At 39.6% G+C, this 24,302-nt stretch overlaps 1 protein-coding gene across 4 annotated transcripts in view; it reads right to left on the bottom strand.

Annotated features, from left to right (window-relative positions):
- NAPEPLD (N-acyl phosphatidylethanolamine phospholipase D) overlaps positions 1 to 24,302 on the bottom strand; it is an 88,249-nt gene continuing 63,947 nt past the window's right edge. For all 4 annotated transcript variants that reach the window (XM_027123831.1, XM_027123834.1, XM_027123830.1 and 1 more), the window contains 3 exons: positions 12,082 to 12,728; positions 8,583 to 8,697; positions 1 to 3,349 (listed from right to left, as the gene is read on the bottom strand). In XM_027123831.1, coding sequence (XP_026979632.1) covers positions 3,221 to 3,349; positions 8,583 to 8,697; positions 12,082 to 12,728 — 891 coding nt within the window. In that variant the 3' untranslated portion in view covers positions 1 to 3,220. The remainder of the gene's footprint in view (positions 3,350 to 8,582; positions 8,698 to 12,081; positions 12,729 to 24,302) is intronic.

Consider the following 24,302-nt stretch of genomic DNA (forward strand, 5'->3'; position numbering starts at 1 on the left):
TTAATTGAAAGAAGTTTTATTAATTTTCACCCATATTTTACATGATTAAAATTACAAGATATGAAAAATTCTCAGCAGTTATTTTTAATAGTATTTTTATCCCATAAGCTAATCTAACAATTCGAATTCAGCCAGGTTCCCCCGTCCAGGTTTTGTAATATTCAAGTTCATAACCACCACCATGCTTAGTTATTAAGTAAATCAATTTGTAAGCAGAAGCTTTCCTAGTCATGTATTTAAGGCAAAGCTTTAAGAGAAGAGTACTTTAAATTTCATTTGTAAATACATAGATTTCCATAGGAAGTCACAAATCCTCAAACAGAAAAATGGGCTTTATCAGGGTTATCCTGATACAGAAATGAAACTTGGGAGACATATTTTTACAGTATAAATATGATGAAAATGTGAAAATTCTAAATTAGCTACAGCAGTAATAATGTACATTATGAAGGCTAAGGATCATTTATCAAGTGATGCAAACATAAGTATTAACTCCCTGAAAGGCACATTTCTTTATAACAATTTTGCTTAATCTTCCTCCTTGTTTACTGAAAATATATATTCAAAATGTACACACATTAAAACGAAGATTTGATTTCAATGTGCGGTAGCAGCATTGGATTCTAAAACACCCTCTCTTCTTTTCCTCTATTATTAGTTTGAACAAATAACGTTTCCTGGAGATGAGAGCATTGAGTTTGAAATGTCAAAATGCTAGAGAAAAGGGGGGAGTCATCTAGAAAGAATGGGAAAGTGCACAGTTCGATCTTTACCTATGTAGGTCATGGCACATCTTACCTTTTTTAGGTGGGCTTTCTCCTAATTGATGGTCCCACCCTCTTGGGCAGTGAGTTTCAAAGTGTTCTTCAGTTATCACGGGAGAAAGGGATTTCAATAAAATCTTACATGTTGGTATGGATGCTGGCTAATCAAAGAGGAAAATGAAATTGACTTAGAGGATGAGACAAATGAAAAGGTATTATGACATGTATTAGACTGAATGGAGGGAACAGAGTGGATTAGTCTTTTCAAAATTTGTTTTTGCTTTGTACATAAAACCCTTCAAAATGTGGATAGGAGAGATGAAGCTCAGTGTACTTCCTAATGAACAAAATGTCAAAGTGGAAGGAATGCAAATAGTCATAAAACTTACAGCTTACAGCTTGGAGGAAGCCTAGAAAATGAGGCAGGCCCAATTAAGTGGAACTTAGAACATAATTTAAAGTGCTTGGAGACCCCTCAGTTAAACAGTACATGTGAATACAAAATTAACAGTAAGGCCACTCAAGGAGAAGAAATAATTAAGCAAGATGTGCTTGGCTTGCTTCATAGAGCAGAGGTAAGAGATGAATTTTCCGTCTGGTGTGCAACAGCAAGGAAGGTAACCACAGAACTCTGGCTAGTATTAGGGCAACCTATGCCAAAGCTAATCCACCATAAGCCAAACATCTGGATTCCCATCTGTTTGCTAAATGTTCCTTTGGAGTGAAAAAGTGGTTTTTTTTTTCCTGAAAGTTAACGGGGAAATTTTTTGTGCTTTAGTGCCCACGAATCATATACATTCAGTTATATTACATATACATTTCCCCTTGACAGATTTGCATCTTTGTAGATAAAAATGCTAAATTTTGATAAATATTATTTACATTTATCTTGGCTATTATTCTCCAAATTTACAAAATGTGGGAGACAAAGTTGTTAGTCCTCAATGTTTAGTGTCCTTATGTGCTTGAACATATATTATCAAAAGCATTAGCCTATTTTCCACTTTCAAATCTACCTACCTGTATAAGGCAGCAATATCTGAAGATATCATTTTCTCCCTTATATTTTCCAAGTGTTTTTTTTTAAAAAAAGACTTATTTATTCTTCACAGTGTTGGGAGGTAGGTGAAAATCATCCTCTTGTTGCACGTGAGGACACTGAGGCACACTGAGCTTAGGTGACAGAGAATCCAAGGCAGAAGCAGGATTAAAAGTCAGATTAAGTGGCTAACATGCATATATATACGTGAAAATAAATTACAGGGCACTACCTGGGTAGCATTTGGTGTAGGACACCTATTTTGATTATTTTGTGTGAATAAAGTTCATTTCACTGAGGCTGGATTGGGAAGACAGAATGGGCCTCTAATCAGCTCTCTCATTTAGGAAGGTTCAGAGTAATGGAGTGCGTGTAGAGCCTGTCTAGGACTAAAACTCAGGGCAGTGGACTCCCAGAATCACTGTCTTTTTTTTTAACCACTAATATTCCACACTGGCTTAATAAAAGTAGAACCGTGCTTAAGGATCGTGTAAATATAAGAGAATCATGTAAAACAGAAAATATTTATAAAGCTCACTAACATACTGGGGTTTGAGCTAAGAAACCAGAAAAAATAATGAGTATATATATATATATATATAGAGAGAGAGAGAGAGAGAGAGAGAAGATGGAATATGGAAAGAATAAAATTTAACTCAAAGTATATGGTCTATTAACATTTAATATCTGCATTTATCTTTGTAAATTATTTCCTTGCAGCTATATTTGTGCTGAGCAGGTCTGACTTTTAGATTAAAAATAAAACATTTCACAAATCATGTTCTCATAACCACACTTCCCCTTCCTCTGCCCAGCTCAGAGGGCTTTTGATTTGGGGATTGTAGGTATGCCACAGAGTATATTATTCCTCTCTTTAAAAAAAATGGTAACTTAGCCCAAACTCCTATGTTTTTATGTTTAAAAAAATAAATCTCTTAACATTTGGCATATAACCATGTGGGGAATCAATGTCATCATTTGCTCTAACATGACTGTAAGAAATATGTTTCTATGTGCAGGCCTGTGAGAAAATCTAGGTAGGTAGTCAGCCTTGACTTACCTTGCAGAAGGCCCCTAAGAATAGAAAAACAGAAATGAGTTTTTAAAATCAGTTTTTCATAATCTCAAAACTCTACCACTAAAGTAGAATGCTTTAGTAAAAAAAATTCCATTGCAATGTTTTATGTCACTGAGACATGACTTAAAATCTACATTAGCCTTCATTATGTAAATGACCCACCTTGAACTCTTCTCTGTTTATAAGAACTGGCAATCATATTAAGCAGGTTACAACATAGAACACAAACCTGCAGAAGTTGTTTCCAAATGTAAAAAATCGTAATATTCATGAATTTCTTAGTCTTTTTGGATTTATATCCGATGATGCCTTTTTCATTAAAAGCTCCTGTGCTCATATTTACTCAAAGTTGTCATCATCAGTATTAAGGTATCTTGACTCTCCATGCTTCAAGACAAAAAAATCTTCAGTCTTAAGTCCATATCTTTCTAGAGCCTCACTCAGTTTCACTGGAGGTTCTAAGTAATGCTGGCAAAGGGCAGAGAGAAACAAAAATGGAAAAAGATTAAGCATACATATATTTGGGGGGATATGTCAAACAAGAGTTCAAACTAAAATAACCAAACAGCCTACTTACAGTAATGCTCTTCCTTTTCATTGAAGCATTAGCAAATGAGTCCATCATACTTTCTAATATAGAATCATTAAGCCAATAGAAATGTCATATTTATCAATCTGTTAACACCATGCATGTCAAATTTGGCCTTAGATTGAGCATTATTAGACTGCATGAATTCTGATTAGACTGCATGAACTCTGATCACTATTTCCCTACATGAAATCCCAGTCTAAATGGAATCAGTGCTAAAGAATTAAGTGTTACCAATAGTTTGGGAGAACAGAGAAACTTAGATTATAAGGAAGAGTATGTGTGTACAAGCAAACGCTAGAGAAAATATTTTTTGGCTGAAGGAGGGTTGTCATCCCCAAACCCCAACCAAATACTGATTCTGTAGTCTATGGATTGAAGAGGGGCCTCAGGAAAAGAGATTTAACAGGTGGAGTTACCTTTTGTTTCCTCACCTTTTCATAACTCAAAAAAAAATAAAGACAGCACACTGTTGAAGAATGTTTCAACATACGCAAATGTTTACCAAATAAATTGAAACCACCTGAACATGTGTTATAGTTAAAGAAAGCAAAAGGTATAAAAGAAATCATTTCACCAGTTATTTCTCTTTCGAGCTAAATATTTGCAGTGTATAGTAGCTATTTTTACAGCAAATAAAGGAAAAAAACAGGTATTACACAAAGGGTTTTTTCCCCAATTTCAATTAGAAAAGCTATAAAATGTTAAAATTAAAGCAGAAATAAAAATCAAACAGTCTCTACTCTGATCGCTGGTGGTAAGTCTGCTTCTTCCCTCCATGCAGCAATGGCTGGTGAGCACCCAGAAAGCGGCCAGGTCAGTGAACTAAATAAAAACCCCTGCCTTCCTAGAGCTGTCATCCCAATAGAGAGATAAGAAATGAATAAAGGAAACAGTATCTGAGTGGGTGACATGTTCTGGGTAGAACATAGTTGGGAAGTGTCGGGGGTGGAGGTTTAATTTTAAATACAACCATCTAAGAAGTCCTCTTGGAGATGGCAACTTGAACAAAGACCTGAGGGAGCAGATTGCACCAGGCTTTGTAGGCAGCTGTGAGGGCTGTGGCTTTGACTGGGAGTGTGATGGAAAGCTGCAGGTCCTTCTGGCACAGGAGTGTCACAATCTGATCTAAGGGGTAAAGGTCGCTGCCCTCTGCAGCATTGAGAACAGACTGTAAGGGGCAGTGTGGCATCAGTGACGGGGGTAAGAGGTGCTCAAAGTCTAAATACAATCTAAAGGATGAGCTGACTGCATGTGGGGAAAAGCTGGAGGGAGGATATGAGAGAAAAAGAGTAAAGGGTTTGGCCTGAGGAACTGGAAGGAGGGTGTTGCCGTTTACTGAGATTAAGAGAAATGATTTTGAGAGAAGATCAGGAAGTTTGGTTTTAGACTGAAGTTTTGGGTACCTGATGGGCATCCAAGTGGAGAAGTCAAGTAGGCAGCTGGATACATAAACATGGATTGTAGGGGGAAACCTGGGCTAGAGAGGTACAGTGGGTAGATCGTGTTTAAAGCCGTAAGACTGATGAGATGCCCAAGGGAGTAACCAACTAGAGAAGAAATGGGGCCCCTGGACTGAGCCCTAAGGCACTCCCTGCTGACGAGGAACTAGCAGCAGAGAGTAGGAAGGGCCAGCCAGTGATGTACTAGGAAAACCAGGCAAGTCTTCTGTGGCTTCAGATGTACACATTGCTAACAGTTACTGGCCACACGTGGGTCTTTTCTCCCCGCTTGCTCACTTCTAGGTTTACGGCTACGTTTAGAGGGTCAGGGATGCCTTCCCACTGACTATGGAGTAACTGAGGTTAACTGTGCATTAGTTACCCGGTATTCCTAGAGAGAGCCACTTATTAATGGGTTAGTTGACAACAGGAATCCACTTTTAGTCTTTTTTATGCATATAGGAGATTGCTAATATATCCCCCATGAGATTTAACTGTAAATAATAGCCTAAGTCAAGAAGCTTCCCTGGCAAAATTGTTTTTAAGAGATTTCAAAATGATGAAATTCTTTCCCAATGAAAAATAATTGTTCTGTTAAATTTTTTCTCCCCTGTGCTCTCTCTACAAGTCTTGGCCAACAATACACTTACACAATTGCCCTACACTAATAATGTCTTTCCTAGACTGTAACTTTAGTTATAAGCTATAATTTAGTATGGATTTTGATGTTGCAGTATCTTTCTGAGTTTCTTCGTAGGTCAATTCTTGGCTGCTTCAACCATCTAGAAGGGAGCTCTAGAAGTAGGCAAGAAAGCCTCTGAGTGACTGATAGCTATCTCTTAGTACAAGCACATTAATCCTGCAGGGAAGGTAAAAATGCCTAATAGCCATGGGACCAAACAATATGTATACAGCAAGGTAGTAGGTTAGACATATATACCATGGAATCTTACTCAGCCATAAAAAGGAACAAAACTGAGTCATTTGTAGTGATGTGGATGGCCCTGGAGTCTGTCATACAGAATAAAGTAAGTCACAAAGAAAAACAAATACCATGTATTAACGCATATATATGGAAACTAGAAAAATGGTACTGATGAACCTAGTGGTGGGGCAGGACTAAAGACGCAGACGTAGAGAACGGACTTGTGGACACAGTGGGGGAAGGGGAGGGTGGGACGAATTGAGAGAGAAGCATTGACATACATACACTACACCATGTGTAAAATAGACAGCTAGTGGGAAGCAGCCGCATAGCACAGGGAGATCAGCTCGGTACTTTGTGACCACCTAGGGGGGTGGGATGGCAAGGGGATATAGGTATGCATATACCTGTGCAGCAGAAACTAACGCAACACTGTAAAGCAATTTTAATACAATAAAGATGTGGGAAAAGAAAAAGAGTAAGTGGTGAAAGCAGAAGCTCCCAGCAGTGTGGACCCATTAAGGGCCAGGCAACCAGCTCCAGACAGCTCATACATTCCCTTTCAAAGGGGTCACTGTTGTATGATCTACTCCAACAGAAGAGACTCAAAATAAAGACCCTGGTCATTTAAGAAGTTAACATATATTATGTAGTGCCTACAGTTTGTTTCTACCAAAACTAGTCAGTTAAGTTGAAGTGCTTAAATACATCATTTAGGAAATTCACTCATCATTCCTTAGATGAATCAGATGTTGCCGTACGTATAGTTTTAAAGTGTTGCCAAGTCAATACATCCTTAAGCTGCTTATATTATAGTAAGCAGTTATTACAACTATTTACATGCAAATCATTTAAAACTGTTTGCAAAGCATAGGCTAAACATCCTCTCCCAAAATTCCATGTACTTTATAATTTATTTAGCAAACTCGCAGTTCTCAATTTATGCAACTAATGTCAAAAAGACTAAATGAGGGCTCCCCTGGTGGCGCAGTGGTTGAGAGTCCACCTGCCGATGCAGGGGACACGGGTTCGTGCCCCAGTCCGGGAAGATCCCACATGCCGCGGAGCGGCTGGGCCCGTGAGCCATGGCCGCTGGGCCTGCGCGTCCAGAGCCTGTGCTCCGCAACGGGAGAGGCCACGGCAGTGAGAGGCCCGCGTACCAAAAAAAAAAAAAAAAAATGACTAAATGAGAGTGTATTTTATATTTCATTAAGAAATAAAGATGAAGTTTAGATTTAAAACAGTAATTCTTGAAGGCTGCATAACACAATAACTCTTGAAGACTGAGGTTTTCTCTCCTCATCTTCCCATCTCTGTAAAGAACATAGCCACCTTCCCAATTACTCAAGTTAAAAATTTAGGAGTCATCCTTGATTCTTCTCTTTGCAAGGTTTAATAAAATACTATTACTTCATCTAAGTTGCTGAAATATGTTATATATAGAACATAAACATACATATATCTAAATTTACCTATATACTTATGGAACACACATACACACACACGGAATAAGACACTGCTTCTAAATAATAGTGGTAAACCAATGGAAACCAGTATCAAATTCCCCCTTCTCCAAATACACAGACACAGAAACACACACACATCATATTCTCCTTCACCCTTCCCATGCCCGTGGACATTCATTTATTGATTCCATTCTGTCCCCCAGCAGTGTGGCTCAGGGCCACAGCATTGCGGAATGGGAATTCAGATTGGGGGGGAGTCAGCAGGGGGCAGGCAGTGTATTAATTCTGGAATAAGATGCAACTAGGGAGAGGGCAGGCCAGAAATAGGACAGAGAGGGAGTGCTTAAATCAGCATGAAAGCACAGGGCTCCTGCAGAGAGGCCGTGGAATGTGGAAGATGCCACACAGAGCAAAATAGAAGCCAAGTTCAGTCATCTGTTTCTAAATTTTGCTTAGGGCAGGCCCTGGATTGAGGAAAGCAGAGAATGCTTTTTGCTAAGCTTCTGTTTGATCCCACAACCCTGGCTAGTAGCAGAGTTCCAGGGTTCAGCTACCTTAAGGAAAAATAAGCTCTTCTGTACTAGTCTAGGAATAAAACCACCTTTTATCCCAATGCCTGGCACACAGCAGACACCAAGTCAGTGTTTACTGGATGAATAACATACTTCTGAAAACTTCCAAGCTGTCCAGCCTCACTTCCCCCATTGCCCTCCCTATCATCCATACTCTGGCTGAACCGATTCCTCACTATTCCCCATGCTTGCTGCCTCCAATCCCACACTTCCCTCCTCTTGAAATGCCTTCCTCCTTGCCTTTTCACAGCCAAGTTCAAATGTCAACTCTTCCACGAAGCTCTCCCTGATCCCTGCAAGTCGTAACAGTCCCTGACTCTGAGACCACTTTATCTGTCCCACTTTACAACACTCTGAGTAATTATGTGCATGTCTTGTATCTTCTGCCAGAACAAAAGCCTCCCGTGAGAGGGATGACATGACGGTTCATTTTTCTATTTACTAAGGCTGCGCACATTTTTGGTTATATAAACACTTGCTTCATTAACTACACAAATAAGCCAAAAGAACAACATGCACTGAGGATTTTTTTTCCCACTGTACATAAATATCGTTTCACTAATTATTATGATTTACCACCCTAAGTCACTTGATGACCACGCAGGTTCTGATTCTAGTTTGGTTTCCGAACACACTGCAGGGTACAGTGATCAGTCCTATCATCGGTCAGACACGTCACGAGTTATTGTTACCACAATCACACTCACCTCATTCGCTAAGGCAAAAGTTCCCCAGTGAATCGCCACAGATCTCTTTGTCTGCACATCAATGTGAATCTTTACAGCCTCTTCTGGGTCTACATGCTGGTACTTCATAAACCACCTGATAAAACACAGTAATTTATTAAATCTGGGCTTTTAAGTATACAATAAATTCTAATTACTGCTTCATGTAATCAACCTTTAACATTCTGCACAGAAATAAATCACAGTAGGCAAAACCATCTCCCTTCAGTCCACTTTTCTGCTGGAAAAAAATAAAAAATCTTTCTTGTACAAACTGCTATAACAGTAGATACGTCTCAAGCAAAACTTCCCTTTGAATAGTAGATTTTGTTTCACATGTATTTTTATTTTACTGATGATTTATTCTGAAGATATCTTATTACTTTAAAAAGCAGATATTTTGCAATCCTGGTATGAATGAAAGAAACAGAATAATGGGTAAAGAACTAGAAATCAAAACTCCAGTTGCAAATAACCTTGCTGAAACAATTTTTTTTTTTAACGTGCTAAAGTGAAAAGGAAACAAAAATTAGTGTATAATTTGTAAGATCAGGAGCAAAAAAAATCCAGCTACTATTCAAGGATTTTATTTAAATACCATACAACTGATGAATGAGGTGTCTGGTTTGGCAAGAAGAAAGGGTACATCAGGGAGACTAAATAGAGTTTAGCAATGTGAAAGGCTGCCTCATGCCTGGGAAGAGACGGCTCTGGAGGCAGGGGGCCTGGGCGTGAATCCCAGCTCTACCAATTCCTGGGAATGCCTTTGGAGCTGCTTCAGTTTCTCCAACTGCCATTTCCTGGTCCGTGAAATAGAAACTATACCCACTTCACAGGGTTATTGTGAGGATTAAACAAGACAAAATTTATTCAAAGCATGAAGTACAGCAGCTACTTCATAGAATTCTTCCAAAAGAGTAGGGAGTTGACAAAGCCAACACTTTCAGGAGAATTATTTCTGATACAAAAGTAAAATGTACTACATACAGGCAAATCCTTTGCTTGCCCAGCCAGCAGTTTATTTATTTTTATAAATTTATTTTATTTATTTATTTTTGGCTGTGTTGGGTCTTTGTTGCTGCCCACCGGCTTTCTCTAGCTGCATCGAGCAGGGGCTGCTCTTCGTTGCAGTGCGCAGGCTACTCATTGTGGTGGCTTCTTGTTGCAGAGCGCAGGCTCTAGGCACGTGGACTTCAGTAGCTGTGGCACTCAGGCTTCAGTAGTTGTGGCTCGCAGGCTCTAGAGCACAGGCTCAGTAGTTGTGGCGCACGGGCTTAGTTGCTACGCGGCATGTGGGATCTTCCTGGACCAGGGCTCAAACCCGTGTCCCCTGCATTGGCAGGCGGATCCTTAACCACTGTGCCACCAGGGAAGCCCCCTCAGCCAGCAGTTTAGAAGAGGTAAAACAACAGTGTCTTCACATTATTTATATCCTGGGTCTGCTACTGGCAATGAACACTGCAGTGAAGATTAAGGGATCTGGATTCAGCAGAGGGGCTGCTGCACTTTGTAGAACACGTCATGGAAAAGTTCATCCATCTGCACAGCACAAGGGTTGTTATTTACTGTTAGGAGTTGCCGGGCCTGATGGGAGCCCCAAAACAAAGCCACTGTGTTCTCAACAAGAGATTAGAGAAGCACTTGTTCTGCTTTATCTCCTGACACTTAGAATTCAGGGCAAGATGAAAACAGTTTTGGCTGTTTCTCTCTATTGATTTTTTAAAAACTCCTACTTCAAATCAAAGGGATAGACATATTCCTTTTCATGTCTGAAATACATTTAAAATGTTTACTCTGGTATACAAATTAAAATAAAAAGTCAAAATCCTAACCGACTTGGATAGAATGCCCGATGACAGGAGATCCCAAAAGTAAGGGTGAAAACATTCTAAGCAGATTATTGAAAATCGTTTTGGGTGTGATCATCTTACATTTATAGACTACTCTGAAGTTTTGTTGATAACAACATTTCTAAAACTTTAGTACTGGGGCTTCCCTGGTGGTCCAGTGGTTAAGACTCCAGGCTTCCAATGCACAGAGCATGGGTTGGATCCCCAGTCAGGGAACTAAGATCCCCCGTGCCATGCAGCATGGCCAAAAAAAATAAAAATAAAACTATAGAACTGACTAGAGAACTGGAATACAGAGTAGAGGCTACTACCAATTTAATTCTTTAGAGCAAATACTGTCCTCCCCATCCTTCTCCCATCTTAGTGACAAGACAGCTGCAGTGCAAGAAGCAAGGGGGAATTATGTGAGTGCATTTGTGTACTTCGGCTGTACATATTTTATCACCTGTATATGACAAGTCTGTATATTTCTACATATGAAAATTTTATTTTCACAAGCACAAGAAGTATTCTAATATACTAAGAACATATATTGAATAAGGATCAATACCATATAAAATTGATTTGTAAACAGGTTGACTGATGTTTTAAGAGGTTTCATTAGAATTCAGAATTAGAATTATGTGGAAAAGTGAAATTCAAGCCCTACTATTGGCTTATAATAATTTTTTAGTAAGGTAAAAATATCTAGTCCCTTAAATGAAGAAACTAGAAAAAAGGGAGAAGTAAGCATTAATATACTTAGCAATGTAATGGTTTTGGTGAACTTAAAAAGTTAATGAAAAGTATAACAATCTGATGGAAACCAATGATCAGATTTGCTCAATTCATCTATGTATCAGTGTTCTGTTTGTAGGATCACCTAAATAAAATGCCATCCTACATACCATTCTGTATGAGTCTGTGCATGCACTTCAGAAAATAAAACATTTTTTTAAATTAGCCCCTACTTTGCTACTTTTAGTGTTTATTTTCTCTTAACTTGTACATATCAACCAGAGTTGACTGAAATCTAACTGAATTCTTGAAAATCATAGGCAGTATTAAGGAAAACACAGGCAGCGGATGGGTCTCCTGGGTCTCAAATGCTCGTGTGACCTTTATCTGCTCTGTGCTCTGAAGACAGGCAATCAGTACAGAGAGGTTGCAGGGCAAGTGGTAAGTAGTGCAGCAATGTCTTTAGCAGACTAACCTCAGTGCTGCCTGCAGTAAGACCGTCACAAGGGACTGATGCTATAGGCCAAGCCCTTTTTCTCCACTAAACACAGGACAGGGCATGGGTGCATTCCACTCATGGAGAGTATCCTCCACGTGAAAGAAAGACCAAGAGTCAGGTTTGAGTACTGGCCGACAGGTTTAACTTTAGTCGGAATAGTACACGAACTTCGGGCTAGGCAGAGTAATTCTTTAAACCGTCGTCCTTTTCTCTTGGTAATATAATTTCAGTAACTACAATTATTTAACTGATATCACTGTAATTAAAGCATTTTAAAATTCAAAGAAAAATTTTAACTGACTCTGGCCCACCAACCCCCCACCCAATGTATAACAAAGCCCACCATTAAAACCACAGGTTACTCGGAGTCCAGTTAATTTATCATGTAGCAGGAATGCTTTAGACATCTACATACCTTGGTTCATACGCTCCAATGGGAATAGCTGCGAGGTCAAAAGGTCCAAATCTTTTTCCTATCTCTTCAAAAGCAGAGCAATAACCAGTGTCTCCTGCGAAAAAAAAGCGGTTCCAGGGCCCCAAGACAGACCAGCTGCCCCAGAGAACCCTGTTGTCATCCGTCAGAGTCCTTTTACACCAGTGCTGGGAAGGTGTGAACACAAACGTCACCTTATCGTGTCCGGGGACGCAGTTCTCCTCCCACCAGTCCAGCTCGATCACATTCTCACAGCCACATTTCTGCATCCAGTCCAGGAGCCCCAAAGGCACAAACCACCTCAGCTCGTTACCAAATCGCTCGTTCAGAGCAGTGACAGAACTGTAGTCCAGGTGGTCGTAGTGGTTGTGGCTGATGAGGACCGCGTCTATCTGGGGCAGTTCACCGACGGTGCAAGGGGGACGCCGGAACCGCCTGGGACCCACGCGCTGCGACGGGGAGGCCCGGGCGCTAAAGACAGGATCCGTGAGCAAGATGAGCTCATCCATTTCCACCATCACTGTCGCGTGTCCCAGCCACGTGACTCTTAAGCCAGCTTCCTTCACTCCAGCTTCTTCAGGGTCATCGATAAAATACGGCTTAAGCACTGGGAGTTCTTTATCAAGCTCCTACACATATGAAGAAAGAAAAAAAAGCAGCTGTTAAAAAAAAAAGGTATTATGTGTCATCATAAATACATTTTTGACCTAAATTACAGAGAGAAGGGTTATTTGGGGAGAACTGAAGTCATTCGATAAATCTGTTAATTTTGCTTTTTTCTTGAAAGTGCATACTTCTTTCTGAATCTGACTCAATAATCACTGCATAGTGATGTAAGATGTTACTCCCAGATGCAACCAACAAAGGGAAAATTAAACTTAAAACTTTGAGTACTGCTGACTTTACGAAATATTTTTAAAGGCTCTCTTCTGTAAATGCCAGAAGTAGACCAACCGAGATGCAGTCCCTTTGCTACTGCTGTTTACTCAGCTGGTGCATTCGCTACTGAAAACTGCCTCAGGAGGTCAGCCCCTAGAAATAGTAAAGAAAACTTTTGACCACATATGTGTAGATCGTGGATCTCACGTGAACCTGACTTCCTGAGTACACAGAATTCAGAGCAGAGTGTTCTGGTCGTTGCTGGGAAAGTCGGGCATAGATGGTTCTCACCGCTTACCTCTGAGGTTTTCTACCACTGATCAAACCAACGCGGAACACGGTCCCTGCCCATGAGAAGATGATCGCTTTTGGGGGCAAACAGGTGTGAAACAATAACTACAACATAATGTGTTAAGTATTATTCCTTTGTTTATTATTCTTCATTTTATCCTTGGATTAAGCTGGACCAACAAGAAGCTGTGTTCTAGCATCACAGTCCTGGCTTTTATAAAACTTTCATAAACTGTTCTTTGGTGTTAGGCCATACAGCTGCATGGAGGTCTCTTCCTTGTGAAACTTGCCGAGCATGTACCGTGGGGCTGGCTGTCTTGGTGACTGGGTACCAGCGCACACCAACCCCACCTTCCCACACACACCCCAGAAACACTGCTCTCGATTCCCTGTAACAGGAAAAGCTCTTCTGCAGAGCAATTGGCTTTACTCCTTTGACTACCATTGGGAAAACTGACAATCCTGCTTTGACTTTTGCTTTGACAGGAAGTTCAGAGTAAAAGCTGAAGACTCCTCCAGCCCATATGCAGACGGGAACAGGGCAGGGCACATCGCAGGGAACAATGGAACAGATTTCTATGCTAACCTTTCTTGGCTTTATTTTTCTACCCTAATTGTCCATTTGCTCTTGTATGTTTATCCATCTGGTTTTTTACTGCTACATGTCTTTTTATAAGCTGCTGCAAATCAGTTTTGAAAAAGGCATGGTACTGAATAAATAAAATACAAGGCATGCTGTAGCCCAGTAAGAAGGAATGAAGAGCCCAGCTGCGGAAGGCATTACAGACACAGTAACTTGTGTGCGTTCCTGAGGAATGGTGAGAAGTTCCTGATGCAGAGAAAAGGGGGAAGGGCATTTCAGGTGGAGAAAATGCCCAAGCAAAGGCACAGAGCCAAGTAGGAATGTGGCGTTCGGGGGGTGCAGAAGACAAACTGAAATCTTATAGGATCAGAACCCAGTAAAAGCCTTGAATCCCACGCTTCACCCAGAGACAGTGAGGAAGCATCGATAAGAAAAGAAAAAAAAAAAGACATGACCCAATTCATGTTTAGAGAAACCACTTTTCAAGTTTAAATGATGACCTGGGGTGTGTCACAACAGCTGCCAGGAGAGACAAAGAGCTGGACAAAGGAGACAGCAAAGGGCAGATGGGGGAGATGCAGGTGAAGGGAAACAGAGAGGTCACTGAGCTGGTCCAAACAGGAAGTGGGCCCAGAAGGTGGAGAATGACAAGATAGCTCTTAGCCAGCCTAAGCCTTAGTTTCCTCATCTGAAAAATGGGTATAATAATTGCACCTACATGTCATTACTGGGGGCTGAATTAGGAGAGGCTGGCACACAGTAAGCCCTCTGCAAGTAATGCAAAAGAAGAAGGAAGCACACCCCAACCCCGACAAGCAAGCAGGCACCACCCCTATCGATCCCTTACATATTTACTTGTTGCCTCACTCATAGTTAAGAGTTAAGATCCGAGTTAAGATCCTGAGTAACATCCAGGCATGTTCAAGTCCTCCCTGATGGCTCAGCCACCTTCCTTCAACTCATTCCACACACTAGAGCCACCTCAAACACTTTTCTTAGGGCGTACCTCTCTCCCCTGCTGAAAAATCGTCACTGTTTCTGTACTGCTTGACAAAGCACGTCTTACCTCCTTAGCCCAGTGGTAAGCCTGTTGGTGGACTGCCGCTCCTCCTTTCCAGCTGTTTCACTCAGTTCCTGCACACGGCTCTGTACTCCCCCCAACACTGGGACTGCAGCACCTCGCTCCCAGCCTGAGCTTGGGAGCCCGGCACGACACTGACCCTCTTCCTTCTCTCTCTCATCCCTTCAAGACTTTAATCAAATCGCACGCCCTTCACGGAGCCATCCCTGAGTCTTCACAGCCGGCATTGCTCACTCTCCCTCTCCACTCCCATGCCACCTGTTTGCACACCATGGATGTTCTGCTCTTTACCCTGGTTAACTGTACACAGGATGCAGCCCGTGTCTTATTCAACTTGGAATCATTCACAGTGCCTGCTTCCATGACTAATACACAGCATGCACGATAAAATTTGTTGAATGGATGAGTGAATGAATTTTTCAACTCAGTTCTCAAAGCTGGTAGTTAGGGTTGGTGAACAAATGCCATACGGTGTGCTTATCAAGAATTATGTTAGAAAGGAGAGGGAATGAGTATCAGTTGAGTCCCTAGCATGCGTTACGTTTCATACGAGGCACATGATGATGATGCAGCATTATCTAATGTATCAAGTACTTCCGAATAACACAAAATACATGCATGGAGTGCTTACCATGTGCTAGAAACTGTGCTGCTTCATAAAATTTTTTCATTTAATACCACAATGCTGGAGGTAGGTGTTATTAACTCTCTCCATTTTACAGACAAAAAAACAGAAGTTACAGCATTCACACGAGGGCATGCCGCCTGCCTCCACACATTCTGCCTCACGCCACCATACTTACTCCCAAGTATTCTCATTTAATACATATTTTTAAAAAACACAAGTACAGGGCTTCCCTGGTGGCGCAGTGGTTGAGAGTCCGCCTGCCGATGCAGGGGGCACGGGTTCGTGCCCCGGTCCGGGAAGATCCCACATGCAGCGGAGCGGCTAGGCCCGTGAGCCATGGCCGCTGAGCCTGCGCATCCGGAGCCTGGCTCCGCAGCGGGAGAGGCCACAACAGTGAGAGAACCGCGTACCACAAAAAAAAAAAAAAAAAAGGTACAGGCATACCTTGTTTTATTGCGCTTCACAGATACTGCGGTGTTTTTTTGTTTTGTTTTGTTTGTTTTTTTACAAATTGAAGGTTTGTGGCAACCTTGCATTGTCAGATGATGGTTAGCATGTTTTAGCAATAAAGTATTTTTAATTAGGCAAACATAACTTTCATATGCACTGAGAAACCAAAAAATTAGTATGACTGGCTTTCTTGCAGTGGTCTGGAACTGAACCCGCAATATCTCCAGGGTGAGTCCGTAACAGCCTGGGAATCAGGTGGGGGAGAATCAGATGTAGATTACTGTGGACACAAGGACACTTTTAGAGATGACAGATACGTTCATTTTCTTGATCATGGTGATCATTTTGCAGGTTTATACAGATATCCAAACTCGCCAGATTTTACTTTTTGAATATGTGGAGCTTCTATTATGTTAATAAAACTATAAAAAAATTTAAGTAGCATCATGTTTAAACAGTGCATCAAAACATCTGAAACAAAACTCCCTGAAAATTGTTGCATTTTTTTTTTGCTGTTAAGTTTAAAAGTCATTTTAAAGTTTAATATCTGGCATTATCCACTGACAACTGAGAGGAAACAAAACCTTGAGCACCTCTGGCAGCCTCAACTTGTTCTCCAAACGCAGTACTAACAGGTAAAGTGTGGAAAGAAGCCCATCACAAAGGATCATACACTGTGCGGTCCTATTTATATGAAGTTTCCAGAATAAGCAAATCCACAGACAGAAAATAGGTTAGTGATTTCCAGGGGCTGGAGAACTGGGGGGTGATGACTCAGGACACAGGGTTTCTTTTTGGGATAATAAAAACGTATTAGATTGTAGTGACGGTTGCACAACTCTGAATGTACCGAAAAACTGCCACATTGTACACTTTAACCAGGTCAATTGTATAATACAGGAATTATATCTCAACAAAACTGTTTTTTTCAAAAAGGCAAAACGTCTGACAAGAGATCTGAATTAAGCAGTCACACTTTTCTTCAAGGTCCTTTCCTCTTGCTATATTGTTTCTAAGCCCATCCATCGCAAAAGAGTAGCTTATTTTAAAGAATTTGATCTCTAACACTACTCGCCCATGAAACTCAAAGAAATAGTGCCTACAATTGAGATTCCAAAAAGAAAAAAATAGTTTTTTACTTTTTATCCTAATCAAAGTTTGAAAAAGCACGTAGAATGGGGAAATTCTTGTTTATTTACAGAAATCAAGCACCCACTTGGCATTTTTCTTTACTAGATCAAGATTTTTCTTGGTTGGTCCTCCTTCTTTAAAGCTACAAATGGGAAAATCCCCAAGCCTGTTCTTAACCTGTACACTAGTTAATGTTTCACTTTTCTTGGGGAAAGGGAAAAATCCCAACATTTATTCAACCACTACTCTGCCAGATGCTTTAAGTACACTGTCATCTAACTCTGTGAAGCAGATGTTACTGCCATTTCACAGAAAACCAGACCAAGGCAGAGGGTCACTAAGACACTTGCCAAGGTCATACAACAAGTAAGTGTCCAATCAGGAGTGGAATCAAGGTCTTCTGACTCTCAAGACCCTCTCTCTTCATTAAACCATAACTCTTTCCATGGCATAGATAATGTTAACTTCAAAACAATGAAACCCACATTCTTGTTAATATTAAGTATATGTGTTTCTGTACATGAATGAGACAGAAAGCTTTGACAAAAATCTGTTCAAACCATATTTTCTAAAAAAGAATCACTTTTAAAGAGGACTTGAGTTAATCCTTTTCTTCCAACTGAAAGTATCTTTGTGCTGTTTTAGGAAACTTTAATATCTGTACTTCGCAACTCATATTTAAGATTTGAATTAAAAATATTTCTTTTTCATATTTATTTTGACGATATAGGTGAACACTGAATAGAGATTGATTTTACCAAAATACCACCAATTCAATTAAATATGAATGCTAATGTTGTATATTTTTGCCATACTATCCATATTAGGAGTACAAGATGCATCAAAATGGCTTAATATTTTTAAACTCCTCCTTGATTATAAAAGAAAATGTGCTTTATAAAATATTTGGAAAATATAACATAAAGATAAGAAGAGTAGCCATCCATTATATCCATGTGCAGAGATTACAACCACTGTTAAACATTATGCTATTTTTATGCATGGTTAAGATCATAGGATATTCATATTTTCTACTCTTTTTTTAAATTTCATATTATGACATTTTCACCCATCACATAAAAAAGTGAAACACATACTGATTTAAAAATGAAACAAATTCTTGAGGAAACCTGTCAGAAAGCAAAACAAAAAAATAAAAAGAAATGAAATACAGGGGAAATAAAGTTACAGAGGGTTGATCTAGGAGATCCAAAATATAATCAGTAGTTGTTTTACAAGGAAAAGATGGAGGGGAGGAAATTTTCAAGGAAATAGACAAGAAAATTTCCTAGAACTGAAGGCAACAGATTTTTACATCTAAAGGGCCCACCAGGCATCGAGCATGATAAATAAAGAACCACACATCCTGGTGAAACTTCAGAACATTGGTGCCAAAGAGATGATCCTCAGAGTTTCCACAGAGGAAATCAAGGTCCCACACAAAGGATCAAGAAATGGCACTGAACTTCTCTAAAGCAATACTAAAAAGAAGGTCATGGAGGTAATGCTTTCAAATTCTGAGAGAAAACTGTTTCCAAACTAAAATTCCATTACCCACACTATCAATCAACAATGAGGATAAACTCAGCCTTAAAAAAGAACAAAACAATGCCATGTGCAGCATCATGGATGCAACCAGAGGTTATCATACTAAGTGAAGCAAGTCAGAAAGAGAAACACAAATACCATATGATATCCCTTATATGTGGAATCTAAAATATGGCACAAATGAACCTATCTACAAAACAGAAACAGACTCACATACATAGAGAACAGACCTGTGGTTACCAAAGGGTAGGGGGTAGGGGAGCGAAGGACTGGGATTTTGGGGTTAGCAGATGTAAACTACTATATATAGGATGGATAAACAACAAGGTCCTACTGTAGAGCACAGGGAACTATATTCAGTATCATGTGATAAATCATAATGGAAAAGAATATAAAAAAAGAATGTCTCTTTGTGTATAAATGAGTCACTGCTGTACACCAGAGATTGGCACAGCGTTGTAAACCAACTGTAATTCAATTTAGAATAAAGAGTGAGAATAAAGACATTTTAGACAAGCAAGGTCTCAAAAAACTGTCGTCCCGTGTACCCCCTTCTCAGGAAGCTCGTTAAGAGTGCGCTCCACCAAAAGGAGAAAATATCCAAGAGGGGGAACAGGTGGGATGCAGGAAACAGGGCCACAGTGAGGAGAGAAAGGGGCCCAGGAGGGCGGTGAGGGAGAGCCCGGAAGGAAGCCACAGAGAGCCTGGAGGGCATCAGCCCAGATTAGAGCCTGGTGCTGAAAACCTCCTGAAGGTCTCCCCCTCGGGAAGATGGTCCTGAGAAGCCATGGGAAGGAGGGAAATGATCAGTCATAAATACATAGAAAGTTCAACAGACGAAAAAGGAGGCATCATTAACCTCAGAGGGAAAAGTATGTGAGACAGGAGACATGGCCATACTATATTGGTTCATCAATGAAAAATACTGACATAGTCACAATAATGTAAATAGTAAGGGGAAAGCTCAAGTAGAAGCACGGGAGAGATGGGGAGAGATACAGAGTGGGTTACATCTGATAGTAATGTGAAGGACCACAGAAAAACAAACACTGCGTGATTCCACATATCTGAGGTATCTAAAATAGTCAAACTCATAGAATCAAAGAGTGGAATGGTGGTTGCCAGGGGCTGGGGGGGAGAGGAACGTGGGGAGTTACTATCAGTGGGCGCACAGCTTCACTTAAGCAAGATGGGGAAGCTCCAGGGATCTGCTGTACAACATGGTCCCTGCAGGCAACAATAATGCATTGTACACTGACAAATTTAAGAGGGTAGATCTCATGTTAAGTGTTCATACCACAATAAAAAGAAAAGAAATATGAAGACAAACTCCAAAGGAAATAAAGGGGCCTGGGTGGCAGAGGCTGGTTAGGGGACTGGTATTTGTCTTATAAGCCCGTCGGTAATATGATTTTTTTAAAAAAACCTGTATACATGCTTTTTTTTTCCCCTCGATAAAAATAAAAAAGCAACCTGCTGGCCTACTACAGTACAAATATAAAATAACTGGTACGTATCATTTTTTCAAAGGGCATCCTATTCTTCAATATCATACATTTAAAGAATGCGTGAGATTTTCAAAGTACTTTCATGTGTCACATGAATCTCAAAACAATCCTCGTCACCGAAACTCTCTTATCCTAACTTCATAGATCCCTCCCCTCCACCTCCCCCCCAAAAAAAAGAGTTCCTTGAGGGACTGTGATAGAAATAAGGTCACACACGGACACGATTCCTGAGCCTGAGCCTGGTTCCCAGACTCCTGGTGTCCCACTCTTTCTACCAGGCCATGCTGTGCAGCCTCAGTCCTGTGTCTCTCTCCTACTCCAATATGACTGTCCCTCTCATTTCTACAGCAGTAACTGATAAGGACGGCCTCCTTCCACTAATGAAACTCGGAGGTGCCTGCCTCTCTCCCTCTTTGAAGTTCTCCAACCTTTCTCCTAACTGTTGGAGACTATCATCAACACTAACAATCAGAGAAGGTCACTGAGCCACTGCAAGAGCACAAAGCACATGAACAACTTGAAGCCTGTGAGCAGACCCACTGCTCCAATGACCCAGAAAAGGCAAATATCAGGAACGAAGTACTGTTGTCTAACCAGGCAATGCAATTGTGTAGCTCTGCTAATAACCCATTTTCACTTTGTTGAGAGCTGTTCTATTATTTTATACTTTAATCACATGTTTTTTCCAGAACACTTTCATATTCATATACCTAAACATAACATCCTATAATGATGTAAATTCCATTATATAGTCATCATAACCCTACATACATCATATTATCCTCTTCTTCCAAAACAATAATTTGAAGATCTGTATTATTAAACTCTAGCGTCCCAATATCTAATTAAAATAATTTCGAGAAATCTGATTAAATTCTGAAACTCACCTAATGATCTGAATAAGTATTCTTTACATAGTCTTTAAATTTTTTTAAATGAATAACTCTATCACACTTAGCAGTTCTTAAAAATTAATAATCTGGGCAACTTAAAGGGATAAAGTATGGACTTATAGTTATCTATGAAAATAAAAGATGTCAACATGCATTTAATCTAGTTAGTTCTAGGCTTTTATTGGAAACAAGGAGAAACAAGATGTAGGTAAATGATAAGAAAATAAAAATTGGATTAAGACAAATGAGTCTTCTCTCTTACATGATGCCACATCTGTTTAAATGCATTCATACTGAGCCTTCTTTTTGACATTTTCTAAAAAAAACTGCCTTAAAAAAAAAAAAGCTTAATAACGAACCAAAACAATTAATAAATGGGAATAGGAACATACATATTGATAATTACCTTAAATGTAAATGGACTAAATGCTCCCACCAAAAGACACAGATTGGCTGAATGGATACAAAAACAAGACCCATATATTTGCTGTCTACAAGAGACCCACTTCAGACCTAGAGACACATACAGACTGAAAGTAAGGGGATGGAAAAAGATATTCCATGCAAATGGAAACCAAAAGAAAGCTGGAGTAGCAATTCTCATATCAGACAAAATAGACTTTAAAATAATGACTATTAGAAAGAGACAAAGAAGGACACTACATAATGATCAAGGGATCGGTCCAAGAAGAAGATATAACAATTGTAAATATTTATGCACCCAACATAGGAGCACCTCAATACATAAGGCAAATACTAACAGCCATAAAAGGGGAAATCGACAGTAACACATTCATAGTAGGGGACTTTAACACCCCACTTTCATCAATGGACAGATCATCCAAAATGAAAATAAATAAGGAAACACAAGCTTTAAATGATACATTAAACAAGATGGACTTAATTGATATTTATAGGACATTCCATCCAAAAACAACAGAATACACATTTTTCTCTAATGCTCATGGAACATTCTCCAGGATAGATCATATCTTGGGTCACAAATCAAGCCTTGGTAAATTTAAGAAAATTGAAATTGTAACAAGTATCTTTTCCGACCACAACGCTATGAGACTAGATATCAATTACAGGAAAATATCTGTAAAAAATACAAACACATGGAGGCTAAACAATACACTACTTAATAACGAAGTGATCACTGAAGAAATCAAAGAGGAAATCACAAAATACCTAGAAACAAATGACAATGGAGACACGACGACCCAAAATCTATGAGATGCAGCAAAAGCAGTTCTAAGAGGGAAGTTTATAGCAATACAATCCTACCTCAAGAAACAGGAAACATCTCAAATAAACAACCTAACCTTGCACCTAAAGCAATTAGAGAAAAAAGAACAAAAAACCCCCAAAGTAAGCAGAAGGAAAGAAATCATAAAAATCAGATCAGAAATAAATGAAAAAGAAATGAAGGAAACGATAGCAAAGATCAATAAAACTAAAAGCTGGTTCTTTGAGAAGATAAACAAAATTGATAAACCATTACCTAGACTCATCAAGAAAGAGGGAGAAGACTCAAATCAATAGAATTAGAAATGAAAAAGGAGAAGTAACAACTGCCACTGCAGAAATACAAAGGATTATGAGAGATTACTACAAGCAACTCTATGCCAATAAAATGGACAACCTGGAAGAAATGGACAAATTCTTAGAAAGGCACAACCTGCCAAGACTGTATCAGGAAGAAATAGAAAATATGAACAGACCAATCACAAGCACTGAAATTGAAACTGTGATTAAAAATCTTCCAACAAACAAAAGCCCAGGACCAGATGGCTTCACAGGCAAATTCTATCAAACATTTAGAGAAGAGCTAACACCTATCCTTCTCAAACTCTTCCAAAATATAGCAGAGGGAGGAACACTCCCAAACTCATTCTATGAGGCCACCATCACCCTGATACCAAAACCAGACAAGGATGTCACAAAGAAAGAAAACTACAGGCCAATATCACTGATGAACATAGATGCAAAAATCCTCAACAAAATACTAGCAAACAGAATCCAACAGCACATTAAACGGATCATACACCATGATCAAGTGGGGTTTATTCCAGGAATGCAAGGATTCTTCAATATATACAAATCAATCAACGTGATACACCGTATTAACAAACTGAAGGAGAAAAACCATATGATCATCTCAATAGATGCAGAGAAAGCTTTAGACAAAATTCAACACCCATTTATGATAAAAACCCTGCAGAAAGTAGGCATAGAGGGAACCTTCCTCAACGTAATAAAGGCCACATATGACAAACCCACAGCCAACATCATCCTCAATGGTGAAAAACTGAAAGCATTTCCACTAAGATCAGGAACAAGACAAGGTTGCCCACTCTCACCACTCTTATTCAACATAGTTTTGGAAGTTCTAGCCACAGCAATCAGAGAAGAAAAGGAAATAAAAAGAATCCAAATCAGAAAAGAAGAAGTAAAGCTGTCACTGTTTGCAGATGACATGATACTATACATAGAGAACCCTAAAGATGCTACCAGAAAACTACTAGAGCTAATCAATGAATCTGGTAAAGTAGCAAGATACAAAATTAATGCACAGAAATCTCTGGCATTCCAGAGATTGGTGATGAAAAATCTGAAATGATGATGAAAAATCTGAAAGTGAAATCAAGAAAACACTCCCATTTACCATTGCAACAAAAAGAATAAAATATCTAGGAATAAACCTACCTAAGGAGACAAAAGACCTGTATGCAGAAAATTATAAGACACTGATGAAAGAAATTAAAGATGATACAAACAGATGGAGAGATATACCATGTTCTTGGATTGGAAGAATCAACACTGTGACAATGACTCTACTACCCAAAACAATCTACAGATTCAATGCAATCCCTATCAAATTACCACTGGCATTTTTCACAGAACTAGAACAAAAAATTGCACAATTTGTATGGAAACACAAAAGACCCCGAAGAGCCAAAGCAATCTTGAGAACGAAAAACGGAGCTGGAGGAACGAGGCTCCCTGACTTCAGACTATACTACAAAGCTACAGTAATCAAGACAGTATAGTACTGGCACAAAAACAGAAAGATAGATCAATGGAACAGGATAGAAAGCCCAGAAATAAACCCACGCACATATGGTCACCTTATCTTTGATAAAGGAGGCAGGAATGTACAGAGGAGAAAGGACAGCCTCTTCAATAAGTGGTGCTGGGAAAACTGGAC

This window comes from Aethalodelphis obliquidens, unplaced genomic scaffold (assembly GCF_003676395.1).
Source record: "Aethalodelphis obliquidens isolate GAN/ISIS:26980383/991018 unplaced genomic scaffold, ASM367639v1 scaffold27, whole genome shotgun sequence".
In the NCBI taxonomy this organism is placed as follows: Eukaryota; Metazoa; Chordata; class Mammalia; order Artiodactyla; family Delphinidae; genus Aethalodelphis; species Aethalodelphis obliquidens.